The following is a 25,111-nucleotide window of genomic DNA, read 5'->3' as shown; positions in this document are numbered from 1 at the left end:
AAAGTCATTTATGTATTATTTAGAAGGAAACTGCATTTAAATACTACGTCAAAAGAATCAGGTATTCAATATGGACAGAAGTTAATATATCTATATACCTATTTTATTTTATTTTATTTTCAGGTCTGTGATTTAACCTGAAGGTGGATGATTCCAGTCTTTAAAAGACTTAATTTGGTTTCCCAGCCCTTGGCAGCATTCTGCTCTGGGGCTCCAGTCCAGTGGTACACACCACCTCCCTTCCATTCCTTTTTGGGGATACAAGCAGTAGTGTAGATCACATTACTGGCAGGATTTAGGTCATGGTGCTGAAACTGTACTGTGTTTTGTTTATTATTTCAAAATTAATTTACCATTTAATGTTAAAGGTATGAAAGCAAACCATGGGATAACAAAAAGGGCTCAATTTCTGTTCAATTGTAGCAATCTCTTTATCAAAATATTCAGCACCAGTATATCCCTGTTTTACTTATATTCCTTTTCATCCTCTTTTTCAGCTGCTATGGGCAAAGATCACATAGAAAAGTCTTCTTAATGGAGTAAAAGTTTAAATTGTTCAAGTTCACTTAAATTACAGTTAAGTAAAAGTTTTCTGTAGTAATAGCAGAGGAGACCTGGAAGTGTAATTTCCTAAGGCCACTCTAAACCATATTTAACTTTGGGTCACCTCTCGTACTCATTCTTCAAGTGGCTTTACATGTATATAGCCTTCCTTGTAATACCACTAATTTTGCTGTATTATGTTTATCTTTTTCTTTCTTTTTGGTTCTTCTCTAGTAGAGACACAAAATATTTCTCCATTTTTAATATTTCAAAATCTGTGGAATTTGATGTTTCATTAAACTCTACCTTTTTGTTATTCAATGTCCAAAACTTAAAAAAAAAATAATATCTTTGAGTTCATTATGATCTAGATGCATGAAATATAACATGAATGATAGTTGAGTCAATGCTAGAAACACTTTTTACTTTTAATACAGACAAAACAAGGGAAGGAGGAATGAAGACAGAAAGTCTATAGATAAGAAAATCAGATCAGACTTATCAAGCATTGAATTCACAGCGAAGAAATAATAAGATAACAGGCATATAGGATGAAGGCTGACCTTTCTTCCTCCTGTCTGTTTTATCTTGCAAAGAGGAAGAGGTGATTGTGCATATCACAGGATCACAGAATGTTAGAGATTAGAAGGGACCTTGAAAGATCATCAAGTCCAATCCCCCTGCCAGAGCATAGATCAGGTCACACAAGAACGTGTCCAGGTAGGTTTTGAATGTCTCCAGAGAAGATTATACAACCTCTCTGGGCAGCCTGTTCCAGTGTTCTGTCACCCTCACCATGAAAAAGTTTCTTCTCAACCTCCAACCTCCATTGAGTGACTCTGTTCAAGAAAAGCTGGTACAGACCAGTGGATATTTTTGAACCACAAACTTATAAATTTGGTTCTCAAGTGAAATGATTCTCTTCCAAATTCATAGTTTCTGGAAAAGGGATCTTGCCGTGGAGACGAAAGAATCGAAATTTACTTTCAGGCCTGTAATGACTAGTGCAAATTGTGCTGATTAAGCAAAAATAATCATTCCTGCAAACCTGCTGTTACCTGGATAACCAGTGACAATCTGACAATCTGTATTTGGAGCAAATGCTGGGTGGTTGATCTACCTTTCACTCTGCTGATTAATAGCCTAATTAAGAGCATAGTGTGTTCCATTTATTTTGACATGAGTGTTGCTGTTCCATGTTATAAAGTGCCAGTGATTAGACTATTCATTCCTGCTTGAAAACAATACTACAAATACAACAAAACAAACAAACAAACAAACAAAAAACAAAAAAAAAAAAAAAAAAAAAAAAAAACAAAAAAAAAAAAAAAACAAACAAAAAAAAAGAAATGCACTGTCTTTGTAGCTGTTTTTTTTTTTTTTTTTTTTTTTTTTTATATATATTTTCTGTCTATGGGCTTTTTTTCTTTTAAGTGTACAGTTAAAAATTAGTCACCCATTAATGTGTTGAATGCTTTAGGTACCTAAATGATTCGCTGAAAAGAACTAAAGAACACCTGCTATCTCTTAATAATAACCATCAAACTGTCAGAAGCAAAAATGATAACCAAAAATATTTGCAACAAAAGAAAGGAGAAGACAGACAATGCAAAAGGAAGCAAAATATATTTATAAAGCAGGTTGTAAAAGCAGTTAATGCTAAACATGTGATGTTTATGTCAATAGAATGAGTCAAATATGCTTCAAGTGAAATACTGTATTTTGAACTGCCTAATGTCACCAGCGCCCGCAGGGACAGTTTGCTAACTCCCCATGAACATACAGCCAGCTCTTCAAAGTAATTTCCGTTATGCAACAACTGAGCTTTAAAGACATCCTTCCTTATTGATCTTGTTTTTGCATGATTCAACTTGCTAAGAACAAGATAAAGTTCCTCTGATAAACATTGATATTCCATCAGTAAGGAGAATTTCTTCAGTCTAGCATACTTATTGTCATTGTTTGTATCTATGCAGACAGCTTAACCAGCTCTGCAATTGAGAAATCATTAAAATGGTTTGTAGTTGTTGTTTTTTCTCCCAACAGTTAAGCTCCTTAAAACTCTAGACAACTGCTTACATTCCTAAATTCTTGTAGTACAAAGCCTCTACTCAAGACCAGTCATGGCACTGCATGTGCAGTCAGGAACTGGGAAGGATTATTTTCTAGACTATGTGTTCTTCATGTTAAAGCCAACGAGGCAGATTCCAGCATCTGAATTCTCAGAAGCACTGGTTGCAAAAACATACATTCCTCCCTCCCTCCCTTTTATTTCCTTCCCTTTCCTTTTCTGTCATCCTTCTTGTTTCATGAAAACTAACGTAAAGGAGCAAATATGAGAATTTCACACTAATTGAATCCATATTGTGCAATATTCCACAGACTTGGTTTTTGTTTCTCTTTTCTTCCTTCCTCCCTTCCTCCCTTTCTTCTTTCCTTTGCTACTAAATATGTATATTAACATATTCTAAGTATTTTAAAATACCACATGGATGATCTCTTTTATTTTTATTTTCTTTAAATTCTTTTGCCAGCAGCTTACAACAGGGCTAAAAAAAAAAAAAAAAAAAAGAGAAGTGTGACACTAGAATATGTCATCTGGCTAGACTAGCTGTGCAAGAAAACATGTGAAAAACTGTTTCTAGCTGTGCAAGAAAACATTTCTATCCTATTTAATCTGTACATGCAGTGCATGGATGAATTTCTGACTGGTTCTTGTAGGATACAAATGTTGTTAAAAAGGGGCCATGTGTATCTCATAAACCTTTAACGTAGTTTGGATTACAGAAATTCCAAGATTGAAGAAAGAAAAACTCATCAAGTTCCAATTTAAAATAAGACATGCCCTTATAATTGTCAGCCTTATATTATGACTAATTCAATTACTGTTGGTCAATCAGAACATACATATATATACTTTTTATTAATATTTATTATTATACCCAAGTGTCTGTGCAATACACCTTTGATTAGTAAGTAACCTGGGTAATAGATTGATCAAGAGAGCAGTTTCTAAGAATTTTAGCATAGCTATTTTCTAAGGCAGGGTTTTTATATACACAGTTAAGAGAAAGTAATGAACATTCAGTATATATATTATATATATGCATGTATTTATATATATTATGTATTTATTATCATGCAAAATTCCCATACTGATATATTTTTTTTTCATTTCATACTGTAAACAATGCTGAGACCATATACATTAAAGAAACAAGCTATAGATGTTCCTGATACTGATGTATATCTATTTTAATGCATGTATTATAATACACTCATGAGAATAAATAATTACACTGGAACATGTTCAAGTGAATAAGGCAATAGACTAATATTAAGAGAATATAGGCCTATTTCTGATGCTGTCTAGATACCATGTAACCTTTAGATTCTGTTTTGCATGTTCTGGTATTAACACAGTGGTCTCTAGCTAGTTTAAATATAAACTATATTTTATGATATTCTCATTCATGTAAATAGCTCTACTGGTGATATGCCTTAGAATCACTAAATTTTAGTCTTTTGATGTTGGTGGTGAATGCAATTTTTTCACTATAGTTACCAGTAGGTAGCAATAATTTTCTACTGCAGAGTTGGAGCCTCTTTCATAGAAAAACAGTAATTGAAAAATGATCTACGCACTCTGTGTAGGAAAATAGTTTTTTTTTTTTTTGTTTGTTTGTTTTAAACACATTATAGTGCTGTGGGTATGACTCAAGTTTCATTTCTCTTGTGTCATTCCAGTCTTACATTTTTTTTTTTTTTTTGTATCCTTTACGACCTTGAAAGACTCGTAAGATATGTAAACACTATTTTTCCATACTTTTATTTAACAGGACAGCACATACTATATAAAGTGTGAGAGACAGACCAACCTTGTTCTCTTTTTATATCTTCACTGCGAGTGATGGAATGGCATGTCATTTCTGAGTCAGTTCTGTTATTTGGGATAAATAAAACTGCAATAAACTGTTCAAGGATTATTTATACACTTTTGCTTATTTGGCCAATGTACTGAGTAATTCTGTAATTTAATAGAATGAACTTTCTCTCTCTCTCTCTCTCTCTCTCTTTTTTTTTTTTTTTTTTTTTTTTTAACTTTAACACGTCTAAAATTGTACATGGCCTTCTGTTACTACAAAAATCTCCTTTTTCAACTTTTTCACCCTGGATATTGATTAAAATTCTGGTAATTCACAGCAATCACACCATTAAAAACTGAAAGAGAATCAAACCCTGAGTTAGCTAGTTTGCGTATCCCCATATCTCCTCCTTCCAATGTTGCTTCATGCTTTAATCTTTTCAGCTTTAAATTCATTGCCTACAGTTCTGAAGTTTCAGTTAAATGAGTAGCTATGGTATTTAACCAGCAGCTTGCTGAACTACCTAAAGCTCACTGAGAGTTAAACTTACACTGTTGCATGCAGAAAGATGGATCTTGCTAGATTTGCATGAGAGGTCAGTCAGAGTAGACCCTGGACTAATTTCCTTCAGAAGATTTAAGGATAAAGGAATCCTCTTTAAGTTTGCAAGGAATAAGAGTAAATGTTGAGTAAAAAAGAGTAAATAAGAGTAAAAAGATGGTGTGTGAAAAAGAAAGAGTCCACCTCTCATAAAAAAATATTTATGTGTTAGGCGTCATGTTTACTTGGTGTGCCAGATAATCAGTTTCTCCTAAAATCAGTGCCTATGTTCGCTGTGTATACAATGGAATAAGTTCTTCCCAGGTCTTAAAATGAAGATGTCAAATTTATGGGTCTCAGTTTAAACAGTCAGGATCTATTCTGGATCTCTCTAACACACTTACCACTCTGTCACAGGGAGTGAAACTATTTAGAGAATTTAAGCACTTAATCTACGAGAGCTGTAGCTGCCTAAAGGGTAGGTGCACCAAGTTGTCTAAGTTAAATTGTCTGGATCCCATCCAGAACTATTTCTGAAATAAAAAAGTAAAAATCCTATCTGTGAAATTGGCAAAGAAATCCAAAATCTTTTTGTTAAAAAAATAAAATAAAACCAATTAATTGTGTAGCAATGCTAGATGATCAGTTGTGATAATTAAATTTTTAATTACTTTACCCTTAGGACCTGATTCTGATCTTATTTCCATTGGTATAAAGCAAGGATAACTTAGCTAAGATCAATGTAGCTGAACTAAAATATAATTGATGAGGGGTCAGAATCAAGCCCTAAGTGCTGGTCTAAAAGTAGAACTAATCAGAAAACTAAATGGGCTTATAATTTGCGCAATTGACATTTTTTTAATCTAACTTTCCAAGAAGTTAACCTTTGGATAAAGAACTTGGGTTCCCCTTAGAGTCTCCTAACATTCAGAGAAATGAAGCCACTAGAAAGTCTGTAGAAAGATTATGATTCTGTACAGCTTTTAAAACCACATAGTAAATTCTTTAATTTAAATGATTGATGTAATCCAATTTAATTTATTCCTACATCAGACAAGTCTTTGTCTCTGTGCAAGGTTTTCAAGTGAGCAGAAGCCAGAGACATGTTGAACCATAATATGTTCTCAAATAACAAAATTAAACAACAACAACAACAAAATCAAAAGTGTTTCTGGTGTTTGTCCTGTGTGAAGCCAGGAGTAGGACCCGGTGATCCTCATGGGTCCCATCCAATGAAGGATATGTGATCCCTTCAATGCTGAGATTCTGTGATTTTTTGTTTTGTTTTGTTTTTGTTTGTTTATTTTGTTTTAAAAAAAAAAAAAAAAAAAAGAAGGGGAATTAGGAACCAACATCTACCCAAAGGTCTTCTGGAAATAATATTTTGAATGTGCTTTTTGTGCAGTAGATAGTAGGGATACAATTGTTTTAGAATTGTGACAATTTATCATATAAATACAGTTACACAAGTCCTACAAGTGCTTTGTTCCTGTTACATTTTTTAATATTATTTCTTGGGCAAAAAAAAAAAAAAGACAAGAATCTAAAGGAACCAAAGTTTTGTGCATTTTATTTTTAATGTGTGTGCATTTAAATGTGTGCATTATCTCTATAGTAATTCTACTGTTTAATAGGTAGGTGTTAATTTATGTTGTATATAAAGATCTAGCGAGCTTCAGTTAGCTTCACTTTACAAAATATTTTTCCTATGAGATAATGGATTTTCCTTCTGCTTTTGCATGATGCTAATTTCAACATTGTTTTAAATGTTCATTGTTTCCTCAGTTGTTGAAATGTTGAAATTTTTTATACTTTTAGAGAAATGTTGAATATTGTGTTTACGTCAGTGGTAGTTCTCCACAGTAGTGACCCCGCTTTCATCAGTGAGACTGCGTCTTTGACAAGCCCTGACCAAGGGAGTCATGAACTGTTTGCTGTGTCTAACCTTCCTCTCACAGACATGAGTTTCACTCCCATGCATACTCACTAACTTCAGGCTTGTTACTTCTACTGTTTATCACTGAAGTAGAGATTCCCAGATGGATATATAAAAATATGAGAGATGTAGCACTGTTTGGAAAAAAAAATACAGGTTTATAACTATACAAAATTGCAAGCCATTTTTTTGAGGAATCTCACTCAAGCTGCTCTCAGAAATGCATCCATCCTTAGCAGTGCCATTATAATGCATTTCACGTGAATTTGGAAGGCTGAAACAGAAGTTGTGCACACACTTTAGGAATGTTACTAGAGCAATGTTTTTTCACCACTGAACAGTTATATCTTTGAAAGCACCAGTTTGATCAAACCTGTGGCACAGTGATAATTATTGTTTTGTGATGACATCTTTGTGGAATATTTATATGCTTTTCCATTAATATTTGAAATTCTTTGTTATGGGGCTGGAATTTATTCAACTGTCTCTTGGACATCCTATGCTAAATAAACGTAATTGTACTGGTCCATAGGCCTCCAAAGTCACTACCTCATATAATATTTTATGTCTGCAAATGCAACTTTTACTTTTAGACAAATCAACTGGGATAACAATATTAGCTATACTGTAGCAAGAAGAATTTATTAAGGTAATTTTTTTTTTCTTTTCATGAACAACATCCTTGAAGCTGACATTTTTGTGACTGAATAGATGACAGCATGAAATTCAATTACAGCAAACAGTCTCAGTCATTACACCTGTCTGCTTCCAGGGGAAAGGATTTGTAAATTGTGCTTTATCCTTCCATTCCCTAAAACCTGTGTCTGTAATTGACACTTGCCAGCAGAGATGACTGGAGACAGAAGGAAAACATAATGTGTCTGAGTAGTCCACCAGGGAAAAGAGTATCCTTATCTTTTGGAGTTTTGTAGTGTTTTGTTTTCCTTAATGAAGAGTAATACCTATGTGTCAAGGATTTACTGAAAGGCTAGTGGCAGATGTTTCAGCTAAAAAAAAAAAAAAAAAAAAAAGTTATGAAAGATGAATCATACACACACACACACACACACAAAAAGGCAGAACAAAAGAAAAATCTAATTAACATAGAAATATTTCTTCTGCAAAGGAAAACAAATGCTGCATGAGAACAAAAGCCTCTTTCTGTTATTTGTAAGGCTGGTTTGCTAGCTAGTCTAACACATTTGTAAGAATCACGTTTGTGCCTGACATGTCAAAACGTATTCACAAAGCAAGAGTTGTGGATACCTTGGGAGACGATGTTGTCACTTGTTACGCAACTCAGCATCCATTCAGCACTGATTGATGCCCAAGTTGCCAGTTTGGGAAGAAATGGGATACAGACATGACAATAATATTTGTACCAAATGTCAGGCAAAAGAAACAGGGGAGTTCATAGAATGGGTCTAGACATAGACTTTGACCAGAAAAAGCAACAACAACAACACAAAAACAACAACAAAAAAAAAATGTGACAGACAGACTGTCAGCCCCGATCTTTCTAATGTATTTATATATGTATTTAGTTTCTTTTCTTTTCTTTTTTTTTTTTTTTTTTTTTTTTTTTTGCTTTCCTCCAGATTTTGCCATAGTAGATAGTATATAAAACTGATCCAGCTGGCAGGATTGAGGGTGATGAAGGAATTACCAAAAACTAACTATTTAAAATGAATTGGTAAATTAACTTACTAAATGACTGCATATTGGATATTTTAAGCTTAAGTTTTCTTAGAACTTTTCTAGTAATATTAGGGAAAATCAGAATCTATTCTTTTTTCTCATTTTTGACTTCTATTTATTAATTGATTTGCAAAAGTATTCAGATATTTAGTATTTCTGTTGCTCTCCTTAAATCAGCAGGTAATTTAGGAGTTTCTCAACTACAAACGCAATGGGAAAAAAATCAATGGAGTAATGCAGTCAAGTATTACTTGAGTATGTTGCCTGCTACCATATATTCCTGACATCCCCAGGTGCTTAGAGGGCCACATGTGCCTCGGTTCATGGCTTACAGAAAATTGTAAGCACTCTGTGTTATATTTATGAGCCGGAAAGTAAAGCGTGTCAGAAAGGAAGTTAAAATGGCTTCTCTGTAGGATATTGTTAGTGTAAAATATCTGATTTATTTGGGTCATTTTTTGAACACTGTAGCTTATAAACACAGTGGGGAATTTTGCTGTCATTGATCCAAAGCAATGGGTACTAATGGCATAATACAGTGGTACTCAATAACCTTTTATCATGGGCTTCTTTGTCACGTAGAGACTTAACTGAGGGCAGAGAAATATACTTTAACAAAAAAGAAAGTCTTATAAATTTCCATTTATCCATTTAATAATGTTCAGCTTAAGAGCTACCATTCTCTTTTCTGATGTATGAATGTGTATCATGAAAAATAATATGAAAATTATTTTACATCTTAGTGTAAACATGGGGATTACACGTAGGAAAATTTTATCAAGCATTCAAAGGACCAGCTGTGGCTAGTCATGGCTTGAATAGCACTGACATGGTGCAATGCTATGAAATGTATATATTATTTTTTCTTTCACATAATTTTTTTGTATATTTATGGGAAATTGAATAAATGAATAAGAGAAATTAGTAAGGTCTTAAAATTTGCCCAGTACCTGCAAACCATTGTAAAGGTTTTGCTTTAGGTGATATCTATATTGCTCCTCAAAAGTGAGCATAACAGGGCATGTCCAGAGGCACATTGCTTCATACCAGCATAATACCCAGAGTGGTGCCCTATGCTAACCCCAGGCCTTTGACAACAACTGCTGTAATTCCTCAAGGTGTATAATCTCTTCACTTACAGATCTTAAGATCTTATCTAGTAGTTTTGGCAATCCTGATGCATACATTTCCCCTCAAAACAAACCAGAGCTCAGTGGGAGGCCAAGTTCTGCCTTAATTTACACTCCTTCTCTTGGGAGCAAATTAGTAAGCAAAGCAGTGTGGAAGGGTGCCATTTGGGTAACAGTGGTATAGGAATGGTAACACAGTACAGGGAGTTTTGTATTCTCTTCCTGAACAACCATTGAAGAGCCAACAACAGTATAATTCTTTGCTACTGTTTTCATTATACACACACATATATACATATACATGTGTTAATTTTGTGTTTATTGTCTGTAAGAAGCCAGGTGCCAATCACAGTTAAAAGAGCTGGACAGGCAAAGCAACCCTTTTGCTTAAAGATTTCTGCCCAGAAAGGAGACAGTGATGACATTTTACAAAGAAATAATTGATTATATTATAACTATTGAGATGCGTATATCTCTGTATTGCCATTATTTACTGCTGTTAGCAATGTCCCCTTCAGACCACATACTCAAAGCAACCCTACCTGCTACCTTCCATTGCAGGAAACTGTTGTTAATGCTTCATGTAATGTAAAATGTATGTTGATACAGTTTTACAGGGATATAAAAAATGATATCATTGCTGCTGTGTGAAAAGCTAGTGCTTTTGAATACTTGCTACATGTCTTTGGGATATGAAAAGGAAAGAGGTCAAAGGCTAGAATTTTTGACCTTCAGGAAGTACTACAGGGGTCCCGTGAAATGAGAGCGAGTGTTACTGTTGATTTTAGCCAGTAGCAAGACAAAGTTTAGATTGCCATAAGCACACAACTGCTATTATAAAATAATATATATATATATATATATGAAAAAATAGTTAAGGAAGGTTGATAGCCCACTTTCTTTTTAGCCTTTCTATAATAAATCATGAAACCAGAGATGTAAACGAAGATTTGATTGCATTTATTAACATGGGCTCTGGTTCTGCACTGGGAGCATTTACTCACCTCCATTTGGGAAACTTTCTGCAGAATTGAAAACCCTCATTCCTGAGGGTTTTTAATAATTTGTTTTATAGACATGAATTACTAACAACTCAGAAATGCTGTTTCTAGAGAGACTTTTTTAAAAGTATCAGATGAAAAGTCTCCATGCTGCCAGATGAAACTTAGACACATTCATTATGCAGAGGTTGAATAAATCTCCGAAAAGAATCACAGAATCACAGAATTTCTAGGTTGGAAGAGACCTCAAGATCATCGAGTCCAACCTCTGACCTAACACTAACAGTCCCCACTAAACCATATCCCTAGAAAAAGCTAAGTAGATTTCTTTTGTTGACAACTTTTTTTTTTTTTTTTTTTTTTACTTAATGAAAACAGTGTTAGAGTTGATTTTGTGCTAGAAATCAGCACATAATACCTAGCTTCTCCTGTATGTGTAAGTCTGTGTAAGTCCAGTTTCATGTTTTCATTTTTCAGTTTATATGTCTTTGTTTTAGCATTTTGTACTTTTTTTTTTTTTTTTTTTTTCAGTTACAAATTGCAAAATAAAATAATTTTGCATCTGTCTTTGTCTTTTGGAAAGTACACTTCAAATGAAGAGAAATGTTAGGCATGAGAGCCAGAGAATAGTTAATGACAGAGCTAAGGCATGAGTAACATCATGTTAAAATATTTTCACAGAACTCTGGACTAAAAAAAATGCCTTCTAAACAACACTGCAATTTTCTATGCATGTATATTTGGTATATAATAATATACTATATGCTTGGCTTAGCAGTATGAATGTAGCACATCAGTCTACCAGACACAATATTCTCCCTGGAACGGGATATTTCCTTGGAATATCCTGCTCTTTTTGACACCTCAGTTTTAACTTCTTCTATAACTTGATAAAATGATGACCAGCTTGAAATCTATATAACTTGAAGGCTTTATCAGTAAAGCCCAGCAGAGTTATATTTCTCTGTGGCTGTGATGTTGAAACCTGGTGAAAAATCAATTTTTCCTTTTGCTGAATGGTATATTTGAAGCATTTTAAAAAGGTGAATGAGTGTGCTGAGAACCTGTCATTCTAGAAGTACTTTCTTATGCAGCATGTGTAGGTACATCTGCCTGTTAGCCCTGAGAGGCTGCGTATGTTTGATGCATTGGATATTGTGTCAGCAGGAAGGAGTAAAGGAGGAGATGAGGTATATCAGAAAGAAAGTTGGTAGCAAATGGTGTTTTGAACAGCCTGTATCCCCTGGTGTAATATATTATGGAAATAATGATCCTGACAAGTGATGCTTCTTTGTTACCTGAAAAGATTCAGTAGGGATTATGCATGCTCAAATCACTCTGGACTGGATACTTAGTTGTCTACAAATTCTGTAAGTGTCTTCACCATGAACAACTTTGTTATAGTTGCAGTAGCAAAAATTAATTACTAAAAGAAAAAAAAAATAAATTGTGTTTAACTTACTATTTTAGCTAGCAAAGGGAACAAAAAATGGTATTTTTAATTCTGTTTTTATAGATTTATCTTTTAATCTGATTTAATAGCAAATTTTAGTTTGTATTTAGGGTTGAATTGCAAACTTTAACTCATTTTTAAGCTTGCTGATAGTTGCTTTAAAACCATAAATTATTAATTAATTAACATGGGTAGGCAATGAGACGTGGGCTAAAGGCTTAAAATGAGGTATCAGGAAGCAAGAACAAATAAAATACAAATGCAAAACAGTCTGTAAGAAAGGTACAGAGAGTATACAGAGGAAATGATTTTAATAGAAAAAAAGAATAAAATGCTTCTGACCTGTATGCTTTCATTAAGCACAGAAATGCAACCAAAAAGGCAGGATAAAGATAGCATGTACACTTAACACATTTAACATGTACATTTAACATCAATAAATTGGCTTATGCAGTTGCTCTAGTTTACAGAGATTTTCTTCCAGTGGCAATAGGATGGTGTACTTTGCCAGGTGTACTTTGACACTCTGGCTTCAACCCATTCGACTATTCCCTTCTTCCCTGAACAAATGTCAGGGCTCTAAGTAGGACACAAAATAAGATTAGATAATTTAATGCATTTTAGGAATATCATCCATTATGGGAATTATATACAACCTTATCATTTTCAGAGCATCAAAGACATACCTAGGTCAAAGACATATCTAGGTCAAAATTACCAACATTTTTGACCTGCAGTGAGTCTGCAGTGCTGGGCTTTTTCTTCCACCTTATGTGGGTTCTTCTACCATTGAAATATGGTAGAATGCTTTCAGCTAGGAAAACAAACAAACAAACAAACAAACGAACAAAAACCTCTTAATCTCATCATTCTTGAAGGAAAAGAATATTAATTACCAGGAAATAAAGCTCATTTATTTATGACTTTTTGCATATTAGCTTGCAATGCTGATAAATCATTCAGATTTTCTTTTTAATGGAAATCCCTTCAGAAAGGAATATGCCTGTTTGTGTATACTATGTGGGGATGTTATGTGGGAATCTTGTACAGTATATTTCACTTCCTCTATTCTGTTTCATCTTCCCCCTTCTCTGTTCCTCCTTCCCCACATTGCTGTTCCTTCCCCACATCTGCAGACTTCACTAATGCCAGAGGAAGTGAGTTTATTTTGCTTGAATGCTTAAAAAAGTGAATGCTATGACCAACAGAATGAAAAAATAATAATAAGGTAAAACAAAAGGCAGTGAATATTGAGAGCAATTTCCAATGACCTATAAAATTGTTTCATTAGAAGTATGAACATTAAAATTTTTGGATATCTAAAAATGTAAAACTAACAGTTTTAAAACATTAATCTGGATGAGATATAACATTATACATGAAACATAATGACCTCTCTGAAATTCAGCCACAATACTGTGCTGCTCATTTAGACAAAGAAGACAACTAGTTAATCATGGTACAGAAAATTAGACAGAGTAAATTAGTTTGCTGCATTCCACACTCTTAGCTACAAAAGAAAAAAAAAAAAAAGAGAAAGAGAAAGAAAAAAGAAAAAGAAAAAGAAAAAGAAAAAAAAAAAAAGAGAAAAAGAAAAAGAAAAAAAAAAGAAAAAAAAAAAAAGAGAAAAAGAAAAGAAAAAGAAAAAGAAAAAGAAAAAGAAAAAGAAAAAGAAAAAGAAAAAGAAAAAGAAAAAGAAAAAGAAAGAGAAAAGAAGCTAATTAGAGAGTAAGAATACTCCAAGCTTTTAGAAAGAGAATATAAGAAGAGATAGATCCTGGCTCTGAAATGCTTTATCACCCATGGTGTTTGCATAATTTCATGATTTTATCAGTTTGGCAGCCTACATTAAGGGGTCCTCAACTTTGATTATATTGAATAATAGATATAATAGTTTATAATGAAAATTATGCATGGCTTCTATCCTTAATTTTCATGGATTCCTGCAGTCTTTAATGAAATGTAAATAAATTTGATTTTAAAACCTATATAACTATATACGTTATAATACAAAAGGCTAGAAACATGATTAAAATATGAAGTTAACAATCAAATTTTAAGTTTACTAGAAGATTATCATGTTGGTTGTGCTTTAAAGATTTTTACTTTATCATTATAGTTTTATCTTTGCTAACAGAGATACGTATTCTCATTGTTTTATTTCTGTATTCTTTAAATTAAGGAAAGTGGGTGTGCTAAAGAATATTAGAATGGGAATTAATGTAATTAGACTTTGAGATGAATGGTGAAAATGAAGGTGAAATTCACCTACTTGTTGCATCGAAATATCCTTGTTCTGTAAAATAATTTTATTGGTATGAAATCAATGGGAATAATTTTACTTAATGAAAGCTTTGTCTGCAGGTCTGAAAGAAAGCTGATCTTTTTTTTTTCTGTAAAAAAATATTAAATTTTCAGTATGTTTTTTCAAAATAGTAGTTATAAATAAATTTATCTCTAATTTTTCTTTACTTTCCTGTCTATGAATCTGCTCTCAAAATACAGTGAAATACATCTATTTCTTATACACATAAATGTCATAATCATTTTACTTTTGCCTAGATGCCTAAATGCCACGGCTCGAGGGGGGTGTGGGGGGAGAGGGGAGAGAATGTGCAATTGGGTCCTCTCTTCTGTCTTTTATGTGAGCAGTGTTAACACTCTTGAAAATAATTTAATTATTTCAAATAAACTGAAAAGGAACAAGACCAAGCTCTGCATAGATAGAGCTGATATAGCTGTTTGTTTGTTTGTTTGTTTGTTTGTTTTAAAGAGCTATAATTTCATAGGACTATTTCTGTGCTATGTTCATGTATGCAGCATGTGGAGGAAAGGTGTAATATTAGGTTTCCTTTGGAACTACCTACCAGCTGTAAATCCACTGTCTTTCTTTTTTGCTAAACACGAAGTAACCTGATCAGGAAAATTACTTTTTCAGTTACTCATTTTATTATGTTAATTCTTAACCATTTTTAAGTGAGAGACAATGTCTCTATAATGCTTATACACTGCTTTTTACAAATTTCAAATGGTGTTTGGATTTGCGTGTTGTTTATTAGGAAATTATGTATATGTGTGTGTGTATGCATAACTATGTGCAGTGAGGTGGAGGAAGAGAGTGACCCCTTTTTTTCATAAGACCTGCTTTTGTCTCAGACTTCCACAAAACACCAAGACCAAAGACGGAAACTTCAATACTAAAGACAGAATGTCCTGGAAAGGTTTGAGCAAATGCAAAAGAGGGGTTTTAGTCTCTCAACAAAGTTGTTTTCACCACTGAGTGATGATGTAATCAGATAATGCAACAGGTTATTTTTTAAACAGAACTGGTAACTACATGAAATCAGCCTAAAATTCAATTTTGTTTCTAACACATTATTTTTCTTTTCATAATCATTTCTGAAACATATGCAATAAATACTTAGACTCTTAATTTACCACAGATCAATCTAAAAATATATTTTGTTATCTTAATCAGAATTCACTTACCTAATTGTTATTCCCATCAATCTGGGTTTTGGACTAACTTGAACAATTCCACTTTTTTGCTGTTTGCACTTTAATTTGATTTCCATTCTAAGTTTATGAACAGTAATAGGGTCCTGTTTGAATATTCATTAGCTTTGAATTGTGAGCTATGAAAAGGTGCTTTCTTTTACCTTAATGAAAGTGGCTCAGCATGGGGTGGATCAGTAATGACATTTGATTTTAGGCATCCAACAAATTTTCTTATTATTTATTGATACATCTTGTCCAAACAGCTCCCTCACAAGTTAGTGGAGTAATGAAAGAGAGAGTGCTGCAGAGAAGTGTGGAGCTTTCCTGGCAGGAACCAGAACATCCCAATGGAGTCATTACTGAATATGAAATCAAGTATTATGAGAAAGTAAGTGCTTAGATTATCTGTAATGTACAACAATGTGCTGTTTGCCTTGTGTTGGCTCACCAAATTGTGGAACAATGTTAAAACCATAGCCATACTATCAACTATCCCATTTTTTTCTGTCACAGTGATTTCACTCTCTTTTAATAATTGGTGATTCCCTGCAATTATTATTATTATCATATGTCCCATATATTGTATTTAGGTATCCTAGAAGTGAATTATCCACTCAAAATCAGCCTTTTTTATTTTTATTTTTTTTAATTATTTTTTCCCATGGTATTCCTGTTATTAAGTTAGGCTGTGGAGATTTTACCGTGAGATTTGTCATTTTAAAGTTGCTCCTACATTGTCTTTAAGGCTTGTTTCATTTCCTTCTGTGTCACTGTGATTCCAGTCTTGAGATGAGACATCAAATACAACTCTTGACTTCATTTGGTATTATTTTGTGAGTTGAGCAGCTCAGACTTGATGTCTGAAAACTTCCAGAAAACTTCCTACAGTTTTAGCTGATAAGTATTCCTTATTTGTCCTTTTTAAAAAAAGTCCCAGGAACATGAGATTTATTTGTCACTCCTTTTCTCAATACAGTAATGAATTGAGGGCTGCTTTCCAATAGTAGATGAGGTGATCTCTGTTTCTGTTCGAGTGAAATTGCACTGTTATTGATGTCAGTTAGAGTTTTGCCATTCCTTTCCGTGTGTCTAAGGCTTCATTCGTGATAACTTTGAAGTACTCCAGAAGAAAAAAAAAAAAACAACACAACAAAACAAAACAAAACAAAAACCTGAAAAGCAACCATAAGCTGGATGAAAACGGGGTGAAAGGTTATGCATCTATAAGCTTGTCATGGGACCCAGACTAAGTGTGTCTCCTCCAGATTCCCTAGGAAATTTAATGCAGCATATAGCATATTGATATTTTTTATAAAGCATAGTGGGAGGAAAATGAAAGAAAGAAAGAAAGAAAGAAAGAAAGAAAGAAAGAAAGAAAGAAAGAAAGAAAGAAAGAAAGAAAGAAAGAAAGAAAGAAAGAAAGAAAGAAAGAAAGAAAGAAAGAGAGAGAGGAGGGAGGGAGGGAGGGAGGGAGGGAGGGAGGGAGGGAGGGAGGGAGGGAGGACTAAAATACAAAGAAATGAACAAAGGACCTCTTTTGTGATCACTTGTGAGAACATCTCATCTGTGCAAACAGGGCAATAGTGCCTCTATATCAAAAAGACCATATTAGCTTACTAGCTAACATACAATTAGATAAATTCAGACCAGATTGGACATAATATAATGTGTTGCATCTAATTTGCAGTGTTGAATTACACAAATATGCTTATCAATAGATATTTATATAGATTGGGAAGGGAATAAAATGTTTGTTTGTTGTTTCTAAGTCCCACTTTAAGTTGTTCACTTTAATAACTCTTATGACAAAACTTAACAGATATGTACAGATAGCTAAACCTTTCTTTTCCAAAAATAATTTTACTAATTTTGGCAAGCAATTTTTCTCCCTCACACAATCATACAAATGAAGTCCATACACTACAAAAAATGCATATTTACCAAAAGCAAAACTGTTCTTTGCACACACAGATAAAAAATATATATATGTATATATGCCATTTTGCTTGCTTTTATATCCACGATAGTTTCTGTTCTATTAAAAAAAAAAAAGTAAATACCATGAGGAAGATAACAGAAAAATGCCCAAGGTACTAGACTTTTCATATATAATAAATGTTAAATTATAACTTTTATTATTTTATCTACATATTAATGTTACTTTAAATAAGCAGTGGAATTTCATGGCCAGTTTCCTGTGTTTGCCAAGGCAAGAGCTGATGTCAAGTTATTTTTCTAAATGAAGGAAAGCCATTGGTATTCTATTTATTACGGTAAAATTAACAAAAGAGAAGAAAAACCTTATCTCACAAACAGGCACAGATATAATGAAATAATTAATTTAAGCCTTAAATTCAGTGAGACTATTTTAAAACAAATACTTAAATACTTACTTTCCTTCCAAGGTAGTGCAGATCAGCTTGAAAAGTACTTCATAAGCTTCTTGCTCGGAACAAGAGAAGCAGTTAAGTTTTGTACCTGTTTTGTTATTTATCCCCTCTCATACTCCTGGAGTTTCAGCTCCTTTTAGAGTCAAATTAAATCAAACTATTAAATCAAATATTCTCAGAAGTGGCTTTTTTTTTTTTTTTTTTTTCTTCCACCTCATTTCTGGCTAGGGCTGGAATGGAAAATGCCCCAAATCTCCCAAGTAAGCCTGTACTCTGATATTTCTAGATAAGGTTATCTTTACCTCTTTGTTGTTATTATTAAATATATATACATATATCTAAATTCAAGAACTGGCAATTCAAATAAGCCTCATTTATGCATCAAAACCCAAACTGAAATTCTATTGTGGCTTACAGTTGTGAACATATATGACTATTTACAGTGTTTCATTATTTATGTTTCTCCTCTCTCAAGCGTTCCTGTTTTTTCTCACATACCAATGTACATTCTACCGTGGTCCTCACTTACAGATGATTTACATTTTCTTGTATAAGATATGAAAAATTGTTGCTAGCTGAGCTGATGGGCTTGCTCAAATGACAGAGTGGGCAAGGCCCAGGAGAAGCCATTACTGAATCTCTTGAAAAAGAAATCATATATGTTGTTTTGAACCCTGTGTTTCAGCAAAAGCCTTTGTTGCTTTGTTGACTGCAAAGGGAAAGGTTCTCCATCATTTTTAGCTGGTAAATTGAAATGAGTTACAGATTTATTCTTTCCCTCTGTATCCATCTCATTAACACTGTCTCGTATGGCTCATGATTCTCTGATCATGTGGTGCATTCAGATGGTTATTTAATTCATCTCTTCTGCCCTTCAAATCAGGGTTGCATCTGGCACCAAAAATCAACAGGGCTGCATATATCTATGCTGAAACAATCTGGATCAATAAATGTGATGAACAAGTAGAGCTTGTTGAATATCGTAAGGACCTATGGGCTTTTATAGCATTTGAAAGTGAGCAATTACTCAGCATCTGTAATCGTACAGCTTCAGATTTGGGGGGTGTCATACTGAGCTTTTCTCCCTGGCTTCTTCTTGATGCCATAGAGTCAAAACCCAAGAAAAGCCAGAGAAAAGACTAAAAAGTTTTAGACAGAGACCTCAGAATTTGTGCAAGATCCAGTCATTGGCACTGTTATAATTTTTTAAAGTGTTGGAATGTAAGAAGAGAAAGGTTCTGACCATGAAATAACAGATTTCCCTGCCCCTAAACTGTTTAATCCCTACATATCCTCCTGGAAAGTTTTGTTTGAACTATTTTTTCATCAAAATTACTCCAAATCTAATCAGATCCAAAGAAACAATCATTTTATGTCTAGATATTTTGTGAGTAACAACATGAGCATCCCATTTGAATTTTATGTTACACTTAAGACCTCCTCATTTCAATGACAGTGTTTTGTAATAAATACTCCACAGAGTATGCTTTATTTTTTATGTTGGGAAAAAAAAAAAAAAAAAAAAAAAAAAAAAACATTCAACAGATTGAAATAAACTACCCAGGCAAGCTGTCAGTTGCTGATGTGCAACCATGATCAAATATGACCTATAAATGTCATTTAAATCTTTTGTCTTATTGTTTCCAGGATCAAAGGGAGAGAACCTATTCAACAGTAAAAACAAAGTCCACTTCAGCTTCTATTAATAACCTAAAGCCAGGAACAGTGTATGTTTTCCAGATTCGTGCTTTTACTGCTGCTGGTTATGGAAATTATAGCCCTAGACTGGATGTTGCCACACTAGAAGAAGCCACAGGTAAACATTTAGATTTATGGGAAATTTGCATTTTCAGAAGTAATAAAGAAAGCAAAAAATTAGTCATTAGAGGCAATGTTATTAAAAATAGGAAAAAAAAAAAGAAATTCTTAGTGAAGGTGAATTTTTGTCATTATATTTTGAGGGATGAACTTCAATTAGTTGTTTTACCATAGGACTATGAATTGTACTCTTATAAATAGCGGGGAAAAATGTAGCGTGTCGTGTTCTTCTCTGATGTCCTCTTCTAACACAAAGAAAAAAACTTTTTTTTTTTCACTTGAACACATACTTTCTTTTCACAAAAGAAGAGGTTAGTTAGTTAGAGGTTAGAAGAGGTTGAGCTGAATAACCCTACTAGGTTCTTCAGTAACTGAGGAGAGGAAGGAAGAGCAGATTTCAGCCATTGGTGGCTTCTTTAGGTCTTTTATTTATTTATTTATTTATTATTGTTTTTTTCTGTGTGATTTCCTACTAAAAACAAACAAACAAACAAATTTATATAGCTTTGTTTACCTAAGTGTGTGTCTTGTTTCAGATGTACGTCCATTCCTGCTATCTTCTGGTTTCCTAGGCCAGTCAATTTTGTTTAGGGAAGTCTCAAAGACACCAGGTTTCTTCAGGGCTCAAAGTTGCAAGCTTTGTAAACTAAAACCAGCCTTCTGTAACCCTTGTAATGGAAAGTATGAAGCTGAAGCATGAACTTACTCAGTACAGTTCACTAGAGAATCTGGCTGTGACATTTCAGCAGGGGGATAACATTTTGGGAGAGTTTGTTTTTTCTTTGATGCTGAAACCAATCACACACCCTTATTTGCCTAAAAATTACAGATACGTTTTTCACTACTGATAATGTTCATGCATACTTGGAGAAAATCTTCCAGATTTGGGGTCTTTGGAAATAAACTCTTGAACCAGTGAGAACTGTTAGTCATGAGTCAGCTCATGGAAACTCTCTGTATCCCTGGCAGCAAAATTTGGTCATTTGGGTTTGGGTCATTTGCTTCAGGTCAGCCTGACAAGTCAGCCAAGTTTGGAGCTGAGAATTCAAAATGTACAGTTTCAGAAGCCATGGGTACCAGCTCTGCTCTCTGTGCTTTATGCAGCACATCTGAGACACAGGCACACACAATTGCATCTTATTTAACTGCAGCCAGGTGTCGCCTGAAGAATTTGTGGGCATTCTTAAAAAAAAACAACACAGTAGTTAGATCTTAATTTTGTTTCCACACAGAATATAAAAGCTTTCAATAACAAATAACAGCACACAGCTGATAGACATAATTAAAATAGTAATTGTCATAATAGCAACAATAAAATATTATTACCATTATTACTAGCTGTGTGTTTGATAGCATGCTTTTCATCTGTAGAGTTACTCTTTTTTTATTTCTTACTTTGTAAAGACTGCTTTACAAAGGCAGTAAAATTCAACAGAATCCCTGAGATACATCAGCATCCTGAGTTACAGACAGAAGTAATTTTGTATTTGGATGAATTTCTGGAAAACAAATGAAAAGGCTTTAACAATCTGTAACATGTTCCTGCTAATTATCTAACTTATTGTCCATAGTAATCTAAAATTGTTAGACCAGGATGTTTTCCAAACATTTCATTCATTACACTAATATTTTTTTATATACTGCATGTAAGCATACTAAGCCACTAAGATGAGCAAAGACCATTTCTGAGGTAAACAGTCTTGACTGGAGTTTGATTAATTTGTGGAAAGTTAGGAAATCTTAGAATAAATGAATCACTGGCCCTTTTGCACCGTGTACCCTTTTTCTGACTCGGTGATGAAAATCTACATAAAAACCAGCGACATTCTGATCCAGTATGCACAGCAGATATTTTGTCACAGGCTAGCTTTGTGTTCTAACATTCCATGTGCAGTGCATTCACAAAATAAAATTTCAAAAGCAACATATTTTCAATTTTATTGAGAGGAAATTGTAGGATGTAATTCCTATCAATGATAAACAACCCCAATTTTCCACATATAGTTTTCAGAAATAATTAAAATGTTGGTTAAAAGATAGTAAATTTAATTAAATTATTTTAAAATTCTCTTACCAAAAAAAAAAAAAAAAAGAATATTTGTGTCTCATATTTTATTTGTAGTACTATCAAATCATTCAGGTCAATAAAATTGTATTTGCGTTAGCATTTCGTAAGAACTTTAGTAGATCATTTTTAGGAAATATACCTCAGATGAATATACAGGTGAGCAGAAAACCTGCTACAGTTAAGAGTCATTGGCATTATTCCAGTGGGTTTCTGAATGTGACTTTCAAAACTATCAAAGTATTTTAAAATTAGATATAGTTGTAATGCTCAACCAGCAGTTAGATAGTCCTTTTGCCTATCTGAAATTCACCTGGAATTTCAACTGGTGCTGTTGATTTAGTAGATTTTTATATTATGTTCCAGTTTCTGTATTGTGATCAAAACTGCAGGGCCACTTTCCCATATTTGAGGAACTCAAATTATGTATATGTCCATTATGTAATCTGATATGTAAAATATACATATTTAATACCATATTTAATAAATACATACATTTACATAAAAATAGTAAAATTACAAAGCAAAAATGCTTTATGAAGGTAGGATATTTATATTCCATGCTGTGTTTGTCACAGATCAAAGTAACTGAATTTTGTTGTTGGAAACATCATTTATCAGAGACAGAAATCCTCCTGGAAGAAAATATAAATTCAAAGAGTATCATTTAAGTGGTAATTTTACCTTTTTTGATCCACTGAATTATCTAAAAGATACCTTGAATTATTTGTAGCCAGTGAATCTAAAGAGGCTGCTGTGTTTTCTGTAATTCCAAAAGTATGGGAGAAGTATTCTAGATATCAAGCAGAACAAACCAGAAGAATAAATGAAAACATTCAGTTTAAAAATGTTGGTGGCATTTTCTAATAAGAATTATTAGAAAATTGTGCAATTGTTTGTGAAAACTTTTTGTTTTTCAATGAGGACTAGAGGTATACAAACCAGAGTTAAAACTTCCCTAATACAACCTCTCAGGGGACACACAGATTTCAGCGGTGCTCTCATCTGTTTTCCTGAAAGCCAGAAAGCCCTCCTGGATGTTCTCAGTCACAGCAAGACAAGTTGATTGTGTTATCTTTCAAAATAGGCCATCTTATTTACAATACTGCAACATCCCCTTCACCTTTGTACTGCCTAAAATCTCTGATGAGGAGTTTGCCACTTGTTACATGTCTTACTGGCAAAGTAGAAGGACTCAGTGCAACCTGGCAGGAATAAAATTTTGCCTTTTGCTTTTGCCATGAATAGTTTTAAATCGAGCAATGTTGAAGTAGCATACAGATGTAAAATATATTTATGATGTCTGAACTTCTTTACCAAAAGGGTTGTTAGACATTGGAACAGGCTGCCCAGGGAAGTGGTGGAGTCACCATCCCTGGAAATCTTTAAAAGGCGTTTAGATGTAGAGCTTAGGGATATGGTTTAGTGTGGACTGTTAGCTGTGAGGTTGGACTCAATGATCTTGAGGTCTCTTCCAACCTAGAAATTCTGTGATTCTGTGAAATAAACAACTGCTGCAAAATTTAATAGAAGACATAATAAGAATAATATAATAAGAATAAATATTATAAGAATAATATTTAAAAATGTGACATTTGGCCCGCATGATTCCAATATATTGTTGAAGCTTTCATGTACACTTCATCAGGAATTCTTCTCTGTAGCTGAGATTGCCTGCATGAAAAATTGTTGCTGGAGGAGCTGCACAGCTTTTATAGCTAATCTCCTCTTTTAAATGCTCCAGGGTTTTTGGGTATTCCCCATCCCTCCAGCCCTGTACATAGAAGGTAACCTTGTGTCCTATAAACTAAACACTCTCTCATTCCTTTAGATAAGAAGATATCATAATGTCAGATTAGGTGTCACCTGTAGCTGGTCCCTGTACTGCCTTCAGAGCCTGAGCATGGTTTAACTGGAAATAACTGGAAATCTGTGAGGCAGTCATGCAGAGCAACCCACTCACACATGTCAACCTCTATGCACTCAACGTGGCTGCTAGATTAGGTGGCAAGCTTGGAAAAGTGTTTTTCCAAACTCTGTTAGATGGATAAAGCTTTGTACACTGGCCATTGGGACAAAATGCCACCTTGTCTTGACTCCCAGGTGAGGTTTGCACTCAAGTTCTAAGGAATAGAAATATTTTAGGAAATTTTACATAACTTCAACATTCTCATGTTTGAGGCTGTCTAGTTTGATGGGCAGGTAGTTTTTCAGGAACCTGAGTTGTATTACTTATACCCCTTCCACTTATACCCCATTACTTATGCCCTTATGTCACAAGATAGTGACCACTAATTTCCTAAAGGTTGCACAAATGGGATATGTGCAGGCCTATAGCAATACCCCATTGACTGGGTATCTCAGAAAGTTGTAGTTAGTCAAAAAAACACCTTTGTTCTTTTCAGTTAAAGCCCAATAAGAATAATGAGACCTTCCTCACCTGCATTAGGTGAGGAATTATAGTTTCTTTAGGAAATAAAATTGGGGGATGGGGGCTGCAGGAATTTCACCTCAATACAGAGGTGCTGTCTTATGCTGTGAAGCACAACAAAGGGGTTTTTATTTGGGGGGGGTGGTAAGTAATACAGTTCAGTGACAAAATAAATCATGTTGATTGGTTTACTTCTGCCAAGACACAGCAAAGAAAAGATTGGATGGTTTGTTTCTATGGGAACCTATGAAATCTGCACCCAGAAGATTCTGTGGAATTCATAAAATCTTCATCTTTAGGTAGCACTGCCGGGACTTAACCAGTTAACCATATTAACGTATCATCTACAGTTTAGTTAATCAGATGTCAGTATCTTCTTTTTTTTTTTTTTTTTTTTTTTTTTTTTGGGACTCACACTTCCACAGTCCCTTTCTCAGCATCACTGCCTGATGTTTCTTCCTTTATTCTCAGTCTCTTGGGCCAGATTCTTGTTACAAATCACTATACCTCTGCAGAGTTCGGTAGAGTTGTGCTCATTTAATACAGCTGAGCATATGACCACCTTCATTAGCTGAGTGGCAAGCAATGTATTTAACAAACTTTGAGGGTTCTCAGGCTAAGTATTTACATCCTCAGTTTAAATTAATGTGACATGCAGACATTTGCATATATTAATAAAATTGGCATAAATGAATAAAAAGAATGATAGCGTGTAGATATTTTGGCATGTAAATGCTCTGAA

At 33.8% G+C, this 25,111-nt stretch overlaps 1 protein-coding gene across 8 annotated transcripts in view; it reads left to right on the top strand.

Annotated features, from left to right (window-relative positions):
• The window catches only part of EPHA7 (EPH receptor A7), a 188,873-nt gene that overhangs the window by 103,452 nt on the left and 60,310 nt on the right, over positions 1 to 25,111 (top strand). For 7 of the 8 annotated variants that reach the window (XM_084513165.1, XM_084513160.1, XM_084513163.1 and 4 more), the window contains exons 6-7: positions 15,929 to 16,053; positions 19,703 to 19,871. The exons of the other annotated variant lie outside the window; for it this stretch is intronic. In XM_084513165.1, the coding sequence (XP_084369291.1) occupies positions 15,929 to 16,053; positions 19,703 to 19,871 (294 nt within the window). The remainder of the gene's footprint in view (positions 1 to 15,928; positions 16,054 to 19,702; positions 19,872 to 25,111) is intronic. 8 annotated transcript variants of the gene reach the window in all.

This window comes from Aythya ferina (assembly GCF_964211825.1).
Source record: "Aythya ferina genome assembly, chromosome: 3".
In the NCBI taxonomy this organism is placed as follows: domain Eukaryota; kingdom Metazoa; phylum Chordata; class Aves; order Anseriformes; family Anatidae; genus Aythya; species Aythya ferina.
The sequence above is the reverse complement of the archived record's forward strand: the minus strand, read 5'-3'. Positions and strand labels throughout refer to the sequence as shown.